Here is a 21,955-nt window from a genome sequence, read left to right as displayed (position 1 = left end):
AGCTATTTTCTTGTCTAACTGTCCACCGGTCTCTGCTGGTTCTGGTGTGTGTGTGACAGGAGCTGGGTGGCTCCAGAGAGTCTGAATGAGTCAGTGTGGGATGAGTGGGGCATTTGCATTGAGAGTAGGGGAGAGTAGCTCTTGATAGCCTGCCCTGCCTGATACAATGTTGGCTCCGCCCCCCTGCCAGGCGACTGATGACTCTGTGCTTGCCTGGGACTTTCCTGGCCCGCCTCCTGCCGGGCAGCTGATGGCCCTGCCCCTGCCAGTAACAATGCTGGCTCCGCTCCTGCTGAGCGGCTGAGGACTCTGCCCTGCCCAGTGAATAGGCCAGGTGCTCTGGCCTGGCAACACCCACAACAAACCCAGGATGGGGGGAAATTCCCCTGCATGGACAAAGGGATCAAAGCCAAAAAGGGGTATAAGAGAAGGACCCCTGAACCAAGAAATCAGATCACTTCTGACAAGGAAACCTGAACCAAGGACAAGAAGCCTGCTGATCTAAGGACTGCCTACCCCTTCTGCCAGAGTGCTGTTTGTTGGGGGAATCCTGCATTGCTTCTTTATTTTTGCCAAGGAACCAGGAGAGAGGAACTTTGTGTGTACTCTCACTCTTTGCTGAGAAAATCTCCAAGGGCTGGAAGAGTGCCAGTCTCCTGTTGAAGTCACAGGGCTAAAAGACTTCATCTGCTTAAAGTGCTATTTGCTGGAATTTGTGAATCCAGCACCTCTGAAAGAATCCAGCAATCTCGACGCCGACGGACGCCGACGAATCCAGCTCGACATCGTGAGTAACGGCTCCAGTGTCCCGCTTCCTCGACGCCGGCCGCCGGGCCCGATCGACGCCAGCAGCAACGCCAGTGAGTAGTGAGTTCGGCTCCAGCTCCAAGTGACCTCGTGTCTGCACCGCCGCTGATCGCATCGACTTCGAGCCCTCTCGACGCCGTGAGCGCTGCTCACTCTTGCAACATCGACATCGACGACGCCGTATCCTGCTTCATCCCGTGAGCGCTGCTCCCGCCTGACTTCGGTCGACGCCGCTGCAGATCGCCCCGACTCCGAGGCCCGATCGACGCCGAAGACGCGACGCCGGACATCTCGACGCCGCTGATCATCGAGTGCTTCACTTTTCCAAGGTACTGTGTTGTTGGGGTCTGTGCGACTCCGGGCTCGACGTAGCGCTCCTCGCGGTCGACGCCGAACCTTTGGATTAACTTTGCCTCGACGTCGTGTGACTCCCGTGTGGGTTACATTGTTGCCAAGAACTGTGTTTTAGAGAAGAAGAGTTGCTTTTGATACTAAAGACTTTGTGCTAAGAAGAAACCGTGCTTGAACTATTATTTTTCCTTCCAAGAGTATTTATTAAGACTGTGGTATATTTTTGTCGTTATTTGGTCTTGTGCTAAACCTTATATAAAAATACTTATTTTTATAATACTACTGTGTCGTGTCCATTTGTAGTGTATTCACTTTATTACTGTATGTGGTCATAAATGCTTAACGCACTGCCTCTGAGATAAGCCTGTCTGCTTTGCCAAGCTACCAAGGGGGTGAGCAGGGGTTATCTAAGTGTGTGATCTCCTTGCCCTGACTAGAAAAGGTGTGTCCCTATTTGTCAGAAGTGTATACCTCTGCCAACTAGAGACAGCCGCTTCTAACACCTAGGTACTCAAGAGTCAGGTATTCTGTGGATTTTAATCTGGTAAATCGTATTCCTTCTTTATGAATGATAGCTAGGCCGCCACCAGTTTTGATCGGTCTGTCGTGTCTGATGATGTTGTAGCCTGGAGGGGTGAGAAGGTCTAGGATGGGGGTAGAATGGTCATTGAGCCAGGAATCTGTGAGGAATTCAATGTCTATTTCTTCTGTGAGTATAACTTCAGCAATATCTTTGGCGTGTTGTACTGCTGAACTGCAGTTGATGAGCATGCACGATAGAGGACGGGACGCCTCAGTGTTGGTGTGTACTGTATGTATAGAAGTGTACTGAGCATGGGGTCTGGGCAAGGGGACAGGTCTAGGGATTCTATTAGTGCTCACTAAAACTGGGATTGCCAACGGGCTGCGTTTTAGCTAATTTTGAGGTAAGAGTCGCCGATATCATCTGCGTCTAATTCTGAAATGGGGTGGCGAGCACGGCTAGGTCGATGTGCCTGATTCCTCATAGGGTTGGTGGGCCATGGGGAGCCAAGTGGGGCCATGGAAGAGGCTGTTTGGGGGAAAGGTGTGTAGTTACCAGGAGTGTGTGAGCAAGGTAGCTTAATCCGGTTGGGAAGGTTTTGCTGTAGGATATCTGCCACTAGGGAGTCCATTTTCTGCTCCATTCGGGTCAGTAGCTGGGTAAGTGTGCTGAAAGGGCATATTGCCTTTGTTGGGAGCAGTGTATGACTAGGGTCTGCAGAAGCAGAGGGTACAAGGTTGTGGGATCGAGTTGAATCATTGGGATTAGGAGTAGGGATAGATTGGATGTGAGGAGTCGGGTCATTGTTGCTTCTGGTCAAGAGGTTAGGAAGAAGTGTTGTGGTTCTTTGGTCGAAGAGAGGGGAGTGAGCAATGGTAAGGAGGAAGTATGTGTCCAGTGGGTTGGCAGAGTAATTAGAGGTGGGGCCGGATTGGGCATTTGGCGGAGGGTCGGGGGGGGGAGTGTGAAGTGGTTTGAGGGGGGTCTTTGTCCGAGGGATTATCGTTGACGTTGGAGATGGTTTGGGCAGAAGGAGTAGGGACGGTGGTGGAGTTGAGGATAGTTTGCGAGGGTAGAGTCGGGACTCCTGAAGTCGAGGGGGGGTGCCTGTAGTGGGTGCAGTAACCGATAAACTGTAATTTGAGTCCGAACTGCCTATCCCAGTATCAGCCTTGCGGTGTTTATTAACCCCTTCCGTGCTCCCGTCGACCGTTCCCTGGTGTTGCGAACGACCGTTGGCCGCCGTAGCCCCGCCCACCCTTAGTGGGAATTGCCACCGTGGTTAAGGCGCTAACTGCGCATTTGCTAGACCTGGTGGTATCAGTTGAAGTCATTGTAGAGGGTGTTTGGCGGCGGAGTGTGACGATAGGGGTAGTGAGATTATAATTAGTGATGGTGGTGTCCATGAGTTGTAGTGTGTATCATCTGGGGAGGGAGATTGGGAGGGTTGCAGGTTTTCTGTCAGGGGGAATGGGGGATTGGGTTTGATGGTACTGATGAGTTAGAAAGGAGAGTAATGTTGGGAAGTGCATATCAAAAATGGTGAGGTGTGGGTCAGTGGCCAGTATGAGAATGTTTCCTATTCTGAAGATGGAGATTGTGAGATCCCCTTTAAAAGGTAGGACTGACTGTTGTGGAGATTTTTTCACCATAGCGAATATTTATTGATTTGGTGACTTGAAAGTGAAGAACGAAGGTGTTTTTCCGCTTAGTCGGGCGGTTTGTGTAAAAGATGAAATAAGTTTTCATCTTGCCATTAGTCGCGGTGTTGTAGTTGTCTACAATAAGTGTTTCAGAGTGCTGTTTTAAGGTACTGTGCTGTAGGTTCTTTTTGGCATTACTGGCAAACATACCAATCATGGACAACCAATTACCATTACTCTTTACACAGGGAGCACTTGCACAATAACACTGATCAGCAGTGGTAAAGTGCCCAAAGCATCTAAGTTAGCAACACCATGTCGGAAAAAAGGTCAAGGGGGGATTTAAAAAGTTTAGGGAACTTTAGCCAAAAAGGGTCAAGTCCAACAACCCTGGTTCACTCAGGGGTTTCAAATGAACAGATGGAGTTGGCTCTGACCCAAAGGAGTTTGCCCGTTTAAAGTGCTCCACACAGAAAGCTTTTGATATCTGACCATGTGTCAGAAGCCTTTCTATCATGCCCCACACAAAACATTTAGATTCAAGTTCAACTTAAGCATACCAAAATGGAGTAGTAGAAAGGATTTGATAGATACTTTACTTTGAGTTGTTGACTGGTATTTTGTGGTAACTTCACGAACACCTGTGAAATCAATGCAAGTCTAAATCTGTATATTTCTATGGCACGTTGATGTACTTTGTCAAAGTAGAACTTGCAATGTAGAAAACATTAATATAAAAATTGTGTTTACAAAAAAGAGAGACACTTCGCCCAAAAGACAAGGGCAAGAGACTCACAGAGCTTCAACTCTAATGATTCATCCTTCCAAGGCAGTACTTAGCAGTCTCTGCATAAGATGAATGATTGATCTGTTCAAACTGAGAAGGGCTTTAACTAACCAGGCCATCCTCAGCATCTATTTTATCATGAAGGGAAGACGCACGTAGCAAGCCTTAAACTTTCAGGGAAATGACCCAAATGATAGGTTGATATATTTGGTCTGTAAACCTGACACCACGTATTTCGTAATCAAACCGAAACGGTGGAAACGTTCATGGTGTCCACCTATAATCTCAAATTTCATTCTGTATATATAAAAAAAAAAATTGTCAGTGACATAAAAAAAGTTGTTGAAAATAGAAACTAAATCAATGCCAGAGGAAATACAAATAAACATTATAATGCCAAATGAAGTAAACATAAAAATGGTCAGAAGAAAAATACAAATTGCAAGAAAAATCACAAAAAAGAAACTATTGTCTTGCGTCAATTTTTTTTTTCTTGAGGAAGTTAACAAACTTGTGACAATTGGAGCTCGAAAAGCATGCACTGAATAGAAAGACGATGTTATCTGAAAATATGGCACTAATCTAATGCATATTATACAGAGTAAACAAACAACAGAGGAAATATATCTTGCAAATACTATACCAGTTTTCTCCCGGGCAGATCTGGGCAGTGAATACATGGAGATGTTCTGGTCCCCGTTCCAGTGAACACAAATTGAGTTTGGTACATCTTTAAAATACAGAGAAAATGAGGTAAGATGAGCGTTGCTGTATTTCAAAACGCACAGTAAAATTGGTTCAAGAACTACTGTGATGGATAAAAGACTGTGCTAGTTTGATTTACAACAAGCTAATTTTATGATGATTTTTAGCTGTGAACACATTCTCTTCTTTTGGTGGGTCCTTTGGATTTGACACAGCCTGTAATTCACTGGCAGATGCAGTGGTGGCTTGCAGAGGTAACGCTGTCGGGCAGTGGGGCGGGGTGGGGCTGGGTGGGGGGAGGGTAGTGGTGTCCGACATACGACTGCAGATATTTATTTATTTATGTTTACCTTTGCCGTCGTATGTCGGACTCCACTATCCCCCCATCCAGCCCCGCCCCTGCCCGCCTCACCGCCCCACAGCGTTACCTCTGCGAGCCATCACTTAACTTACCCACGTTTTGTGTAACGTTCTTCTTAACACAAACCATTTATTGCGAATGAGAAAACGGCTTAACAACCTCCGAACAGACAGCGCATCTCCCTCCAACCGTCCCTCACCGAGTCCTCAAACCCCCACAAGATCCCATATTCTTAGAATACTACAGAAAGAACCCCTTCTCCAATGTACCAACAAATCATATCGTGAAAATCGTTCTGATAGGAGAGTAACTCTTCATCAGATATAAGCAGGCTGTACATTTCAGGCTCATGTTCATAGTCCACGAAATACAAGCTGCTATACACAGTGACGTCTGCACCCCTGTTCCATCAGCCATGCATGAGATGTCACTCTCTCCTAGGGACTGCACCAGAGGCATCTGTTTAAAAGCAATTTTGATCAGTGAGACAGAGCAAGGCGCTGCTATGCACTCAGAAGCCTGTGTGGAATGTAAGGGACAGTGCCTCTCTACAGCTCCTCTAATCTTCATCTAACCTTGAAGAGCATTTGAACTAGAAGAGATGGTGGGCAGATCACTTAGTGCAGATGCTCTAATAGTCCCAGAGCACAGCGGTAACCAGCAGTTAAATGCTTAATTGTATCTTTGGACAACTCAAAAAACTTAAGTAAGAGTGCATAGTAAATGAAATGAAAATGGCATGGGTTAAGCCAAAGGCTTCTCACAGCAAAACCAGGCCACAATGAGCTTATCAAGGTGTGGGGAATAGACAAAGTGGCTGCCATGCAGATCCCTTCCATAGGAGCAAGTCTTTTGAATGGCAGTAACTGTGGCCGGAGCCTGATCTCATGAATGAACACTTAAATAGAGCACCCCTTATATTCAAAGTATCTGGGTTAAGAGGACACTATCACCTGCAACATAACCACAGAGGCTAGGGAGGTATCATTAGAGAGGCAGATAGATTATTAAAGCTGATTTAGTTTTGCCATTGTGCAACATTCCGTCCATCAATTGTTGTTTTTGCATTTGTCACCCCGAGTGGGACAGGTATGCTCAGACGTGAGTCCCGTGATCTCCATGCCACTGGAAATTTAATTTAAATCCAAATAATCTGGCCATATTAGTTCTGGTAATACATTCCTTAAAATGAATGCTCTGAATTGAAAACAACCCCACCCCCCACTAATGAGAAAGCATGCAATGTGAAGTAACAATCACTTTTTTAAATAACCTACATGTTCGGATACCCTGATTTTGGCATTTGAAGTAGTACAAGCTGCACAATTGATCCAACTGAGCACTGGGCACAGGATTTTCAGTTCTATCCTACCTTCCACTTTCAAGCATAGCACCTCTCTACTAGCATTATATAGGTGGATCACCTTCTCAAGGAAACAGCTAAACAAACTCAAGTTTTTGGATCATGATGACCATTTTATTGTGATCACTAATTGAAGAGAAATACAATGAATTAATATTAGGTTCAACAAGTCTCCCAGGCACGACTATTTTAATTGTGAAACAGGTGGACAATATTCATCAAAAGAGACTAGTGAAAAGCAATATTTACAGAAATAGGGTCAACTTAGTGCTGCAAAGGGAGACGTGTAGTGTCAAGAACAATGACGTAAACTACAAGGTCACAACAAGAAAGTTTAATGGCGGTAAGAGAGCTCACGAATGAAGTAGAACCACTCCTGCTGTCAGGATTCAACTAAAGAGCTCCCCGGCTGCAATCCCACAGCAGTAACTGATGCATGCTCAAACAAACAACAAAAAACATGATTTCATACATGTAAAGCGAACTGCCAATATCAAAACAACACATCTTCCCTCTCTAATAAAACAAAACAGAAGGAAATATTTAGCACTTTACAAAATCCTAAAATCGCTTTGGTGCAAGAGCTGATCTTCTCTGGCTGGATTTATTACTCCTCCTCTCATTACCAAACATGAAATAACACGAATCACATTTCCCTTGTTCATATGCACTCATACCACTATCATTATAAGAAGAATCCATTTTTTGGGTTAGTCTCACCTAGACTACCAGGCACAGTAGGTTCGGATGGGCCACACGCCACAACCTGGTTAGTGACAACCAATGCATAATTGAGTGTTATGCAACCACTATGCTTCAATCAATCAATCAATCATAGCATTTGTATAGCGCGCTACTCACCCGGAAGGGTCTCAAGGCGCATGGGGGAGGGGGTCCGCTACTGCTCGAACAGCCAGGTCTTGAGTTGTTTCCTGAAGGCGAGATGGTCCTGTGTCAGCCGGAGGTGGATGGGGAGGGAGTTCCATGTCTTGGCTGCCAGGTAGGAGAAGGATCTTCCTCCGGCGGTGGCTCTTCGGATGCGTGGTACGGCGGCGAGGGCGAGGCTTGTAGAGCATAGCTGGCGGGTGGGTGTGTAGAAGGTCAGGCGGTCGTTGAGGTACTTGGGGCCCAGGTCGTGGAGAGACTTGTGTGCGTGGGTAAGGAGCCTGAACGTGATCCTTTTGCTGACGGGGAGCCAGTGCAGGTCCCTCAGGTGGCCGGAGATGTGGCTGCGTCGGGGGATGTCCAAGATGAGTCGGGCGGAGGCGTTTTGTATGTGCTGGAGTCTTTTCTGTAGTTTGGTTGTGCTTAGAACTGATGCATACACAGAACCGAATTCCACCGTCAACTATCTTCAGAAACTCCATTGTCTAGACTAGGCATAATTAGCCCTCCTCTAATGTTCAATGTTGCTTCTAACAAAAGACTGGGACAAGCAAGTAATCTATGAATTGTGTTTGAAAACCAACTAAACATGAATTGATCGACTTCAACAACAACTCAAAGCCCAGGTGAACCGGCTCCAGTCCCACACGCAGGAACTCCACCGGCGGGCTCAGGATGCAGAAAACCGCACCCGTCACAACAACCTTCGCCTGGTTGGATTTTCGGAGGGAGTGGAACAAGGTCGGGCAGCGGACTTTGTGGAGCACTGGATACGCTCCTGGATGCCAGAGGGAGCGCTCTCCCCCTGGTTCACAATCGAGCGGGCGCACAGATCACTTGCCCCCCGGCCGCAGCCGGGTGCCCCACCGCGACCAATTATCCTGCGGATACTCAACTACTGGGACAGAGATGCCATCCTGGCTGAATCCCAGGAAGAAGCAGCCGCTCAGACACGAGAACCTGACGATCATGGTCTTCCCTGACTACACCCAGGAGTTCCAGTCTCAGCGTCGCTCCTTTGGGGAGGTCAAGCAGAAGCTGCGCTCACTTAACATACAATATAGGCTCCTCTTCCCTGCGCGGCAGCGAGTGCTCTTTCAGGATAAATCCATCTTCTTTGAGACTCCGGAGGAGGCGTGGACATGGGCAACAGAGGAGCGCCCCCTATGGATGCCTGCTCAGGATCACGCTCCACCCGCTGCCACCGGAGGCGCTCGGCTCCTCTTCGCCCGCGCCGCAGGCGCTCTGGGAGGTGCAGGGGCCAGCGACGTGTGCACTCTGCTTCTCCGACGGGCCCCCCGCAGGGACGCGCGCCTGGGCCCTTCGGGGAGGCCTCTCCGACCAGGCGACGCTTTGGCTCCTTGGGCCGCAGCGACCTCAGTTTGGCTTCGTCTCGACCGTCCCAGATAGGTATTCCAGACACCGATCTTTCCCGCAGCCCGACGCTGCTCACCGGGCCGGCCTGATCACAGCATAGAGATGTTAGCCTTTCGCATGATGTCTGGGACTCCCGGTTGGGGTTGGCTGAGACTAACGACTGAGACTGAGACCAGTATTCCAATGGGTCACTAACTGTTCACCGATGGTATAAGACATGGACATCCTACTATGAGGAGGGGTCCTCCACGATTTTCCCTGTTTCCAAGTGTTTTTAGCTTGGTGTTTCAGTTCCCTGTTACTGTTCGGGTGACAGATGCTTCCATTCCTGAAGTGTGGGGTGGGGGGATGGGAGGGGTTGGAGCTCCTGCTCCGGTTTGTTTTGTTTTTTAGAGCTACTGTTTTCTGCACCACCTTCGCTCCGTTACATTTGGGTGAACACTTTCTGCACACTGCTACGCGTCCCTGTCCACGGGCCCTGGGCGTTACCACACCTCCACTACTCCAGCTGAGCCGCCTTGCGACCCGACCCCTCCCATGGCCTCCTCCTCCCCGGCGATTCTAACGCGCTCTCATCACTCCACCTGCTGTCCTAGAATGTCAACGGCCTCCTGGATAAGATCAAACGTGCAGCCGTCCTAAAATACGCCCAGCGTCTGGGGGTGGACATCCTCATGCTTTAGGAAACCCATTTGCTAGGCCAACACTGCCCCTTCCTCGCCCGCTATGGCTACGGCGCTGTCTGGCATTCTGGGTTCTGTAGGGGGTCCAGAGGGGTGGCCATTCTGGCGCGTCATGCTCTTCCCCTAGTGGTGAGTAAGGTGACACACGACCTGTCTGTCTACTCCCCTCCTGCTCTGCTGGCTCCTACACTCCATGGACTTACCCCGCTTATTGCGGCTTTGCCCCTAGGACTAACTGTGGTGGGGGGCAACTTTAACGCCGTTATGGATCCAAGACTTGACATTACGTCCTCTTCCTCCACTTCCAGGACTGCTCAATCCCATCTTCTCTCTTCATGGGCGGCCAGTTTGGGTCTCGGGACGCCTGGAGATTGTGGCACACGACTGCTAGACACGACACCCACACTTCTGCCTCCCACCACACCCATGCACGCTTAGATTATGCTTTTCTGCCGGTTCAGGACTGCCGAGTGCTCCAGGCGATCTCTATCCTCCCGAGGGGCCTGTCGGACCATTCCCCAGTGCTACTTCATGTAGGGGCCCTTCCCCCATCCTCCCGGCCGCTCTGGCGACTCAATGCTGGGTTCCTCCAAGACGAGGAGTTCAAGGACAGCATTAGTGCTGAACTCGGTGCCTACTTTGCCACTAATCAGGGCTCTGTGTCCTCCTCTCGCACCCTTTTGGAGGCCGGTAAGGCCACTATTAGGGGGTTCGCCAAAGGCCAGCTGAAACTCACCTGCGAGGCTCGTGATTCCCAGCTAACACAACTGGAAACACAAGCCACCCTGATTGGGGTGCTGGACCCCGGGGATAGATCTGAAGTCCAGGAGCGGAGGCTGGCGTTCCTACGTGATGAGATTCGCCAGACCTCCCTAGATGCTGCAAAGCTTCTTTGGCGTTCGTCTGTGGCTCGAGTGTATGGCTGGGGAGACAAAAATGGGAAGCTCCTCCACCGCCTCGCCACTTACCCCATGGCCAACCGTATCATACCTGAAATGGCAGACATGGACGGAACACTCCACCGTGCGCCGGCGGCAGTAGCCCAATGCTTTGCCTCTTACTACACTACTCTAAACTCGGTGCGGCCGCCTGGCCTTTCGCTCTCTGACCTCCTCCAACGGGAGGAACTCCCTCTTCCACGCCTTAGCGAATCTGAGGCGTCTGCGTTGGATCTCCCGCTTACCACTGAGGAGGTGTCTGACGCTATTTCGCGCTTGGCGGCTGGTAAGACTCCTGGGCCCGCTGGAGTTTTATTCGTCCTATCGCGACACTCTGCTTTCACCTCTAGTAGCCATGTAAAAGGAGGCGGTGGAGTGCGGCTCATTTGGGCCGGAGACGGACCTCGCTACCACCGTAGTGATCCCTAAGTCCCAGCCCCCCTCGCAGCGTTGCTCGGACTACCGTCCCATTTCCCTTATCAATACGGAGCTCAAGATTTTTGCTTTATGCCTCTCCGAGGGACTAGACACTGTATCCGACGCCTTCACCTTGCCCTTGCGAATCGACACCTGCTGACCCCCTAGTTGTCCCTTCTCCTTATTGACTTTGAGAAGGCTTTTGACTCTGTCGACTGGAGCTACTTGGACGCTGTGTTGGCCCAGATGGGCTTTGGCACTCCTTTCCGCAATCTGGTGCGGTTACTACATCACCGTCCCCGGGCGCAGGTCCTCGTTAATGGCACGTTGTCCCGCCCCTTCCCTATTGGACGGGGTACGCGGCAGGGCTGCCCTCTTTCCCCGATCCTTTTTGCTCTAGCTATGGAGCCGTTCGCTTGCCTTGTCCGCAGCGACCACTTCCTGACTAGCTGGAGGTGGCCCGGCCTAGCGGAAGAGGATAAGATTGCGTTATACTCGGATGACGTGCTGCTGTTTTTGGCTGACCCTGCTCGCTCGGGACCTCGCTGCCTTCGGGTACTGGCCATGTTTGAACAAGTATCCGGCCTGCGACTTAACCCGTCCAAGTCCGTCCTCGTCCTCTTACATCTCTCACGCGAGTGCTTTGATTGGTAGTCGTCGATTCCGCTTCGGCGGCTGACTTTCAAGTACTTGGGGATTTGGATCTCCCTTCTCCCTGACCTCGCATGGGAGCTCAATGTCACCCCGCTGGTTAAGCGGGTCCGAGCCGACCTCCTTAAGTGGCGCATGCTGCCACTGAACCCTTTGGGCAGGATCGCCCTGTACAAAATGATGATCCTCCCTCGTTTTTTGTACGTGCTCCAGAACACACACCTCTCCTTTGCTAGATCTTGGTCCTGGGAGGTGGATGGCATGGCCACAAAATTCCTTGGGGGGGGGGGGGGTCGGAGGTCCAGGCTGGCCCTGGCCCAATGCCAAATCCCCCCTTTTGATGGAGGTCCCGGAATGAGAAACCTCTACCGTTACTATTTAGCGACTCGTCTACTCGCGATCCATGATTGGTTTAATGGCGGATGGTCCGACCCGGCGTATTGATTGGAGCTACACATCCTGGGCTTCTCCTCTATCCAGGGGATGCTTTATGGGGCTACGGTTCCTCGTGCTCTTCCAGAGGTTACACGCGGAGCACTCTTGGCTTGGCATGCATCATTACGACATACTCAGTGGGTGGGCAGGCTGAATTGCTACACTCCCTTGTGGTGTGGCACCAGGCTTTGTGAAGTTGCCGCCCTGTCAGGGTTCCGACAAAGGGACCTCATTGGGGTATCCTTGTTGGGTGACGTCTGGAGCGGTACCCATATCCGATCCTTCCAAGACTTACATTCCCTCCACCCCTCTCAATTCTTTCGCTACTTACAGCTGCGCTACGCCCTTCACTCCCACATTCCAGATGGTATGTCTCTGCCCGAATATAGCCCGCCTGAGGCGCAAGTCCTGACCGGGGATCTGGGGAAGGGTGGAGTCTCTCGGATCTACCGCTCACTCGTCAACAATACCCCCAGCTCCCTTTCCCTGCTCGGTGAGAGGTGGAAGGGCTGGCTTGCGGTTCTAGAGGATGAGGATTGGAGAGACGCCCTGATGGCCCCTAGGACGATTGCGGTATCAGCAAGACTGCGCCTGGTCCAAGTCTATTTTTTGCACGCCGCCTATCTTACGTCCCCGCGTCTCCACCGTGCTGGGCTTCGGCCTGATGCTAACTGCCCCCGCTGCTCCCATCCCCGGGCTGACTTTTATCATATGGTGTGGCTATGCAATGCGATTCAGGGGTATTGGGAATTGTTAACACAAGACCTGGCATGGGTCCTGGGCTGGGAGGTGCCCCTTGATCCCATGCGTGTTCTGCTGGGCGTCACTGACGGTCTGGACGGTTCCAGGGCTGAGAAGCTCTTCCTCAATACTGCATTGGTGGTTGCCAAGAGGGACATCGGTGCCCCTTGATCCCATGCGTGTTCTGCTGGGCGTCACTGACGGTCTGGACGGTTCCAGGGCTGAGAAGCTCTTCCTCAATACTGCATTGGTGGTTGCCAAGAGGGACATCGCTGCTCACTGGTTGGACACCGCCCCTCCCACTTTAAGGCAATGGCGCCGGGGGGTGGACTGGTGTGCTGCGCAGGAGCGGCCTCTATCCGTGGCCAGGGGGTGTCCCGAGAAATTTCACCGCATGTGGGGGAAATCGGTTGGGGTACTTGACGAATTAGACGATGTGGTCTGCTCTCCAGGTGCACGTGGATATGCTACTCTGGATTTCTTTCTGTGCTCTTGATGTCATTGCAATGTGTTTTTCCCTTATCCTGCTAATGTACTATGTAGCTCTGAATGGTGCTGTTTGTTGTCAAATTTCAATTCAAAACTCAATAAAATTGATTGTCACAAAAAAATATGAATTGATCTATTAAGTAACTTTATGATACTCAAACGTAGATGCTAAAACTAAAATGTGAAGAGCTACTTTGCGCTCCTCTATTGCTTCGTAACTTTTCTTGTTTCCTGGAGAAAACTTACATCTTGTCAACACTGTGCTACACTAGTCTGTTGATTGACTCTCTGTAGTCAGTCTATCATTTAAAATCTGCTTGACCTGTTTCAGCCTCCAATAGGTCACTAAAGACTTTTTGCCCAACACCTCCCAAACAAGTTAGCAATAAGGCCTTTAAACCAGCAGTGTCATATATTTCCCATGCATTAGCAATAAATAATTCTCAAGAAATCTCAGCCACTGCTGCCATTTGCAGAAGAAAGAAAATATGGTTGAACTGGAACCTAAAGACAAAGGAAGATAAAAGTGCAAGTCAAACCACAAATAAGATGTTGCAGTTGTTCAGAAACTGAGCTGAAGAGGAAATAAATTCAAAGAATGACAACAGATACCATTTGTATCTGAGTGGTACAGAATAACTTCGCTGCTGAGGATGGAGGGCTGTGTGTCAACACTAAAGTGAATAATGTCTGTGAATTTCCTTGTATAGCAAGAGTTTGTTAAGGCAACCATTAGCAAGATCTTCAGCTTGAAAGACCGTGCATGTGATACAGTTGACCCGAACAATGGGCAAGATGTATGACCCATTTTTGCATGCGTAAACTGGTTTGCGAACCCGTTTGCGCATACAAAAACATATTCGGCCTGTACAAAGCCTATTTAGCGAGTCGCAATTTTTTGCGACTCGCTAAATAGGTTCCGCGACTCTCTATTTGGAAAGGGTGTTCCCTTCCAAATAGCGAGTCTCAAGACAATGTACTAATGTTTTGCAACCACAATTGTGGTCGCAAAACACTCGCAATTACCACCTACTTCAAGTAGGTGGTAATGAATTTACAAATGGGAAGGGTCACCAAGACATCCCTTACCCTTTGCAAATGCGTGTAAAATAATTTTTTAAGGCATGGCAGTGGTCCCAGGGACCACTGCCTGCCTTTAAACAAGCATTTGCAATGCAAAAGGTCTCACATTAGGAAAGTTTGAGCTATTCGTATTGTAAATGACACATTTTTTATTTATGTGTTGGTTTTGAAAATAGCAAAATTAATAGCTTTGTCATTTACAATGCCAATAGTTTTAACTTTCGCAAATGTGACATCTATAGCATTTGTTATGCAATATGTGTTGTATTTACGTGACTTAGATGTATTGATATTGCAAATAACAATGGCGTTTATTTTTTTTAAATAATTAATACTTAAAAGTTATTGTAACTTATAATGACAATAGCTTAAACTTTTGTAAATAACTTTTGAGAAGATTATGTTCAGTGTATTTTATTGTGACGAAAATACAAGAACAGAAGTGAAATATTAACATCTTTTTGTGACATTTGTAATAAAGCTCGAAACATTGAGAGAACATATTTGAACCAGTTGTTGTTGAATGGTTGTACAGATTGATGCTGTGGTGGCACTGAGTGATGCTGTGGTGGCGATGAGTGATGCTGTGGCGTTCAGTGATGCTGGGGTAGAGCATAGTGATGTTGTGGTGCCCCTGAGTGATGCTGTGGTGGTGCTGAGTGATGCTGTGGTGATGCGATAGATAGAGGGAGGGCGATAGATAGATAGATAGAGTTGGGGCGATAGATAGAGTGAGGGCGATAGTTAGAAGCGTGCACTGACGTCTGGTGGTGTGTGTGTGAATGGTGAAATTGTGCACTGACGGCTGGTGGTGTGTGTATGCCTGGTGAAAGCGTGCAGTGACAGCTGGTGGTGTGTGCCTGCCTGGTGAAAGTGTGCACTGATGGCTGATGGTGTGTGTGTGCCTGGTGAAAGTGTGTACTATGTCTGTTGATGTGTGCCTGGAGGAAGCGTGCACTGACGGCTGGTGGTGTCTGTGTCCGGTGAAAGCGTGCACTGATGGCTGGTGGTGTTTGTGTGTGGTGAAAGCGTGTACTGATGAGTGATGGTGTCTGCCTGGTGAAAGTGTACACCGATGGTTTGGTTTTCCGTGTAGTTGTGTGTGTGTTTGTGTGTGTGGTTTATGTGGTTGTGGGTGTGTGTGTGGTTGTGTTTGTGTGTTGTGTGTGGTTGTGTTTGTGGTTGTGTTTGTGTGTGTGGTGTTGTGTGTGTGGTTGCACTGTAAGGCATTCGCGAGCGTGGCAGTGCTAGAGTTCACACCTTTCAGTGAGAGGCTGACGTCTTGGCCTTTACAAATACCTAGTTCACAATATTTCCAACAAAACAGGAAGAGGCAAGGAAGCAAAAATATGTGATGAATGTCCAGATATACCTTTTGCATCCAGAAAGATTTGTAGTTTAGTAAAAAAAAAAATAGATAGATATTAGCAGCACCTGTTAAAGAGGAGGATGAAATGTATTATGCTTTGTGGTTGCGCATGCATGAATAATAAATAAAGGGGAAGTGTCCACCACACTGGGAAGTCAATGGACAAGGGGGGGGTATATAAATATTTGCATCTAACCGAGGACATATTTACACAAAGTACCTGGAGGAGAACGGTTTTATAATATGTTTGTATAACTTGGACAAGGGGATGCATTGCTGACAATTTAGAAGGACTGTGAAGCAGGCTTGGTATTCCTTGCTAAACAGTAACCTTTGTGTTTCATTAATCATTCCATTATTGAGGTATTATGTCAAAGGGCACAGAACGTCACGTGAAAGAGTGTTATACACGCCTCTGTAGCCTGGGGAATCTCAGGACAAACCCAGTAGTTGTGGGGCGTTTAAGAATATGGAAACGTCGGATGTAATGGAAGAATGTTTTTTATTGTAATTACATTTAGAGTGTTTACTAACCCTGACGATGCGTTTAATCTCCTATTCAAGAAAGTAAGCCGGTTGGACCTCTTGGATTTGAGAGCACAGATCCACAGCATTGTTAGCGACTGATTGCCTCCTAAAAGTCACAGAAGTCGCCAAAACCCCATAGAAAGTCACTGAATTACGCGGTTCAGATCAGAGGTTTTTTAAAGAACTCAAAACAGCCAGCCGGCTCATCAATGCTATCCCCAGCTACAGTCACAGGAAGTTAACTGCATGCTTGTGGTCAACCATGCAAAGGAGCGCTTAGTGGCTTCGACAGAAGGGTGAAGCAGTACATAAGTTATACAGTGATGAAGCCACTGGCAGCCACTTTCTAAAGTCGTACACGCACCACAATTAATGCCGCTGTAACACTGACCGGGTGCGGGAATAAGACAAGTTTCTGAATATCCCACAATGCCCTACTCCAATGCACTACAGCTGTGCCCATCCCTTTGTTTATTTATTTATTTATTTATTAATAAAATTGATAAAGCGCTAACGAAGGCCCATGGGCGTCTCGGCGCTGAAGTATCAGCAGAAGTTAACCCTAGAGGGAGGCACAGAGATTACTTAGTGCAGGCAAAATTACTGATTAAAAAGCCAGGTCTTGAGTAGTTTACGGAAAGCCCATAGCGAAGGACTTGTTTTAATCGAGTAAGGAAGAGAGTTCCAAAGCTTGGGGGCAGACACCAGAAATCTTCTATCGCCCCATGCGACAGATTTAGTCCGCAGGATCACTAGGTCATTTAGACTAGAGGAGCGTAGAGTTCTAGAAGGACAATAGGGGATGAGATTTTGGGCCAGGAATGCAGGTCCCAATTGATGCAAGGCCTTGTAGACTAAACAGAGGGATTTGAATTTTATCCTATTTCTGATAGGTAACCAATGTAAGTCTTTAATAGTTTTCGAGGCCGATTGAGATGTGGGGATTCCTCCTAATAGCCTAGCGGCAGAGTTCTGAACAATTTGCATTTTGTTCAGAACTCCTTCCTGAGTATTTAGGAACAAGGCCTTGCAATAATCAAGGGTGGACAAAACCAAAGAAGAAACCAAGGTTTTGCCAGCTGCATCCGGAAGGAAAGGGAGGATTTTCTTAATGAGTTTTAGTTTAAAAAAGGCTGAAGAGGTGATCTGGTTGGCATGTGAAAGAAAAGTGAGACGGTCATCAAAAATGACTCCCAAATTCCTGACCCTGCCAACCGGCGCAGGAGGAGGGCCAAATGATGAGGGCCACCAGCGCGGGGACCATTCCGGAATCAGGTGACCAAAGATGACTACTTCCGTTTTATCGGAATTCAATTTTAGGCAATTGGAAGCCATCCAGGTCCCAATAGCCTGCATGCCCAAATTGAGGTCATCTGCACTTTTGTGGCCATCATTCTTGACGGCTAGCACTAACTGGGTATCGTCTGCATAGGACGTAAGGCTCATCCCATGGGCCCGAATGATGTTGGCGAGGTCCGACACATAAATGTTAAAGAGTGTCGGACTTAGGGATGAGCCTTGCGGAACTCCACATGGCAGAGACAAGGTTGGTGATTGGAAAGCTCCCAATGTAACCGCCTGTGTCCTGTCAGCCAAGAAAGAGGCCAAGAGTTTCTTCGCATTACCCGGCGCCCTGCCCACCCCTGTCCTTACGCTGTGATGCGGATGGTCTTGTAGTGGTGCTGCCAGAGCCCAGTCAGAGGTGGTAGCAGAGAAGCAGAAGGGGGGCAGCAGCAGGGCCTGTGGGCCGGAGAATCCCCGCATCTCTGAGGCCGGCAGCACTCACACTGCGCAAGATCCCCCGCCTGTAAACAAGGGCAGCTAAGGACAACAAATTCCCCCCGGAAGCAGTAGCGACCAAACAGTACTGCTTCATGTCTTCTGTCAGGCGCAGAGGAATGCAGCAGCCCAGCAGAGATGACAGGCAGGCGAGGAGTAAGTGAATAAATTACAAAAGCAAATGTTACGTTACATGAGGCAAAAGTGACAATTGTGAGCAAACAAAATACAAGAGGTAGCAAACGGTACAGCAGGGAGCTCTGGGGACGAGCCAGCGCTGAGGGGCGCTCAGCCAATGGCGTGCTAAAAGGGCGGAGCCCCAGAGGCGGCCGAAGGGCAGGGTCTACGAATCCTGCGCAGCCGCCGTCCTGCCCCGCCCGTGCACCGCTGAAAGTTGTCAGCCTGTCCCTGCTCGGGAGCCCCTGGCCGCATCGCCCCCTCCCGCCCACCCATCGGGAGCTGAGGACCCGGCGTTCCAGAAATGATTGTCCCCAACAGCAGCGGTGAGGAGCGCCTATCGGAAGCAGGTGAGAGGGAGGCCCCACGGGGGCCCGTGCAGGAGCGGACTCCCATAGACGCAGACTCCACCCTCCCTCCGCCTGCGTGTGCCTGCGTGTGTGTGTGTGCCTGCGCGTGCGTGTGTGTGTGTGTGCATGCGTGAGTGTGGCTGGTGCGTGTGTGTGTGTGTGTGTGTGTGTGCATGCGTGAGTTTGGCTGTGTGTGTGTATGTGTTATTCACTTGCTGGGAATGTGGGATAGGAGATGTGCACGGCGCAGGGCTGAACGTGCGCGCACACGCGATGAAATCGCCGACGGCCCTGCGCGTGCCCACACTCTGTCTCACATTCCCGGCAAGTCGGCAACAATAGATGCTTCGCTGATGCAGTGCTTCGCACTGCTAACACAGCTCGACCTAAAAATGAAATGCATCTCGTTTTCCTTTAAGGGAAACGGTCAGCATATAACAAAAAATCTGCTTTATTAAAAAAGCAGTCCCAGACATGGTGGTCTGCTGAGCCCAACAGGCCACCATCCTTGGGAGGGCTGGCATTCACAATGGGCTTGCAAATTGTGAGAGGCTCATTAACCCCTTGGCCGTGGGGGTAATTCCAATGCTGTGCTGGGGGGTGGGGTGAGGCGCGCACAGCGCCCCGGTGCTCGTGACGAGCTCAGCTCTTCATGAGCCACGGAGGCCGTGAGCTCATGACAAGCTGAGGTCGTCTCAGCACAGCGGGGGAATTAGCCCCGCATGCGAGCGTCGGAGCCGTTATGCCGTGCTCAGCTCGTCATGAGCACATGGCAACCGTGGCTCATGACGAGCTGAGCTCGTCATGAGCATGGGAGGGGTTAATATTAATGAGTCTCGCAATTTGCTAGCCTATTGGGAATCACAAAACAGTGTAAACACACTGTTGTACATTTCATTTAGCACATCCCAATTTGCGACTCGCAATGTGTCGCAAATTGCAAGGCGCTAAATGAAAGGTTCGTACATCTGGCCCGAAGTGTCTATTAAGGCTGAAGCGCTGCTACAAATTGAACTGCCTTAACACAGCTGCTATGAATCATGTGCCGATGTGGCCACGTTGACAAACAATCAAGAATGGAGCAAAGACCCAGAAAATGCTAGAAGCTGAAATATGGCCACTCAAATTTGCCGGCAAATTAGTAAACATGCAATAAGTCGAGTGCTGATCAACAATGACTGAACCAGAACTGGCAGTATTTACAATATGGCCACCACAGCTTTTCATCAGATGATGTGACGTAATGTTCAAAGAAAAACAAAGGGCCTTGACTCCACTCAGAAAGGCTGAGCCAATAATCAACAAACCATCACAGATGCCAGTACTGAGTTTTATTTGGCAATTAACTTTGAATTAGAGGCCAATGTAAATTTATCAATGGTCTCAACGAAAGGGAATTTCTCAAAAAATGTATTTTCAAACCTTATTTTTCATATACAATAAATACAGTCACAAAAAACATAACTCACCAATAGACAAAATACAACCATGCAACACCTGTTGTTATATCAATCCGTTACTTCATGCAAGACAACCCACACATTCAATGCTCTCTCACATCCGTTTCACACTCACAACCGATTCATAACCCACTCCACACATTCATCCAGACGCCCACGATGGATATGGGCCCAGATCTTTGGACTGGGGTGAATGTGTGACATTGATCCACATTCTGTCCATCATTGTTGTGTTTGCAATTACCGCTCTAAGTGTACTGGGGATGCTCAGACGTGAGTCCCAGGCACTCCACACCACTGGAATCAAGCTAGCCGGGCTGATGAGAGGTGTTACCTCGAAACCGGGCCGGTCCTCGGATGCTTGTTTCCGTTCTGGGAAGGACATGGCTTTTGTAGTTCGGACTGGACTGTTCCCATGGGGCACAGGGTCAGCGCTGATTTGCATATCGCCATTGTCTAACCCAGGGTGGTGTGGAGTGGAAAAACGATGGATTTGGGCCCAGATCTTTGGACTGGGGTGAATGTGTGACATTGATCCACATTCTGTCCATCACTGTTGTGTTTGCAATTACTGCTCTAAGTGTACTGGGGATGCTCAGACGTGAGTCCCAGGCACTCCACACCACTGGAATCAAGCTAGCCGGGCTGATGAGAGGTGTTACCTCGAAACCGGGCCGGTCCTCGGATGCTTGTTTCCGTTCTGGGAAGGACATGGCTTTTGTAGTTCGGACTGGACTGTTCCCATGGGGCACAGGGTCAGCGCTGATTTGCATATCGCCATTGTCTAACCCAGGGTGGTGTGGAGTGGAAAAACGATGGATTTGGGCCCAGATCTTTGGACTGGGGTGAATGTGTGACATTGATCCACATTCTGTCCATCACTGTTGTGTTTGCAATTAGTATTTACAATATGGCCACCACAGCTTTTCATCAGATGATGTGACGTAATGTTCAAAGAAAAACAAAGGGCCTTGACTCCACTCAGAAAGGCTGAGCCAATAATCAACAAACCATCACAGATGCCAGTACTGAGTTTTATTTGGCAATTAACTTTGAATTAGAGGCCAATGTAAATTTATCAATGGTCTCAACGAAAGGGAATTTCTCAAAAAAAATGTATTTTCAAACCTTATTTTTCATATACAATAAATACAGTCACAAAAAACATAACTCACCAATAGACAAAATACAACCATGCAACACCTGTTGTTATATCAATCCGTTACTTCATGCAAGACAACCCACACATTCAATGCTCTCTCACATCCGTTTCACACTCACAACCGATTCATAACCCACTCCACACATTCATCCAGAAGCCCACGGGAGCAACCGATTTGAATTTGCAGTTGTAAGAAAGGGCTCCGCCCCCCCTCCCCAGGGAAAACTAAAGCGCACTCCGCAATGTCTGGCGGTACTTGGCACCGCAGAAGTGTTACGACGATCCACAGTCGCCGTAATTTTTGCCAGGACAGCGTCTTTCTCGCAGATATCAGGTTGTTGTCGGCTGGAGCAACGTGGAGTTTGGATTTTGATTGAGTCACTCCTTGCCATTAGCCCCTAGCCCCTCGCCTCGCCATTAGTGGGACATACCTGATTTATGAACAAGATTGACTGGGACAACATTTTTGAAGCTCGTGATCGCCTGATTTGAGAAAGTGGCCAATACAACCACATGCACTGCAAGAGTAGCTGCATGGTTACATTAAGATTTTGATGGTCCTGAGGAGAGCCCTGACAATTACAGGGTTCGAAACGTATCGACCTTGCGCCCTCTTAAGTCAAGCAAACACATTCCAATTCAAGTGGTTGTTTGTAATGCACATCTACTAGGGGCCGATTAGGATGGCGGTTTTTCCGCATCCTCCGGGCCGGCGGAAGTGTCCGCCGGCCTGGAGGATGCGGAAAAACCGCGGCGGAGACTCCAAAGACCCACCGCCAAATTAGGATGGCTGGTGAGTCTGGAATTCCGTCCGCCGCTTTTCCGCCGCGGTCGGCTTCCGACCGCGGCAGAAAAGCTATAACATGGCAGGCGGTGTCTATGAGACACCGT

The 21,955-nt window shown here is 48.9% G+C and overlaps 1 protein-coding gene across 11 annotated transcripts in view; it reads right to left on the bottom strand.

The window, feature by feature from the left end:
- Positions 1-21,955, bottom strand: part of WDR93 (WD repeat domain 93) — a 694,060-nt gene that overhangs the window by 252,287 nt on the left and 419,818 nt on the right. For all 11 annotated transcript variants that reach the window (XM_078683212.1, XM_078683218.1, XM_078683219.1 and 8 more), the window contains one exon: positions 4,755-4,841. In XM_078683212.1, coding sequence (XP_078539338.1) covers positions 4,755-4,841 — 87 coding nt within the window. The remainder of the gene's footprint in view (positions 1-4,754; positions 4,842-21,955) is intronic.

The sequence above is a fragment of the Lissotriton helveticus genome, chromosome 3_1 (assembly GCF_964261635.1).
Source record: "Lissotriton helveticus chromosome 3_1, aLisHel1.1, whole genome shotgun sequence".
Classification (NCBI taxonomy): Eukaryota; Metazoa; Chordata; class Amphibia; order Caudata; family Salamandridae; genus Lissotriton; species Lissotriton helveticus.
This window is presented reverse-complemented; position numbering and strand designations above follow the sequence as displayed.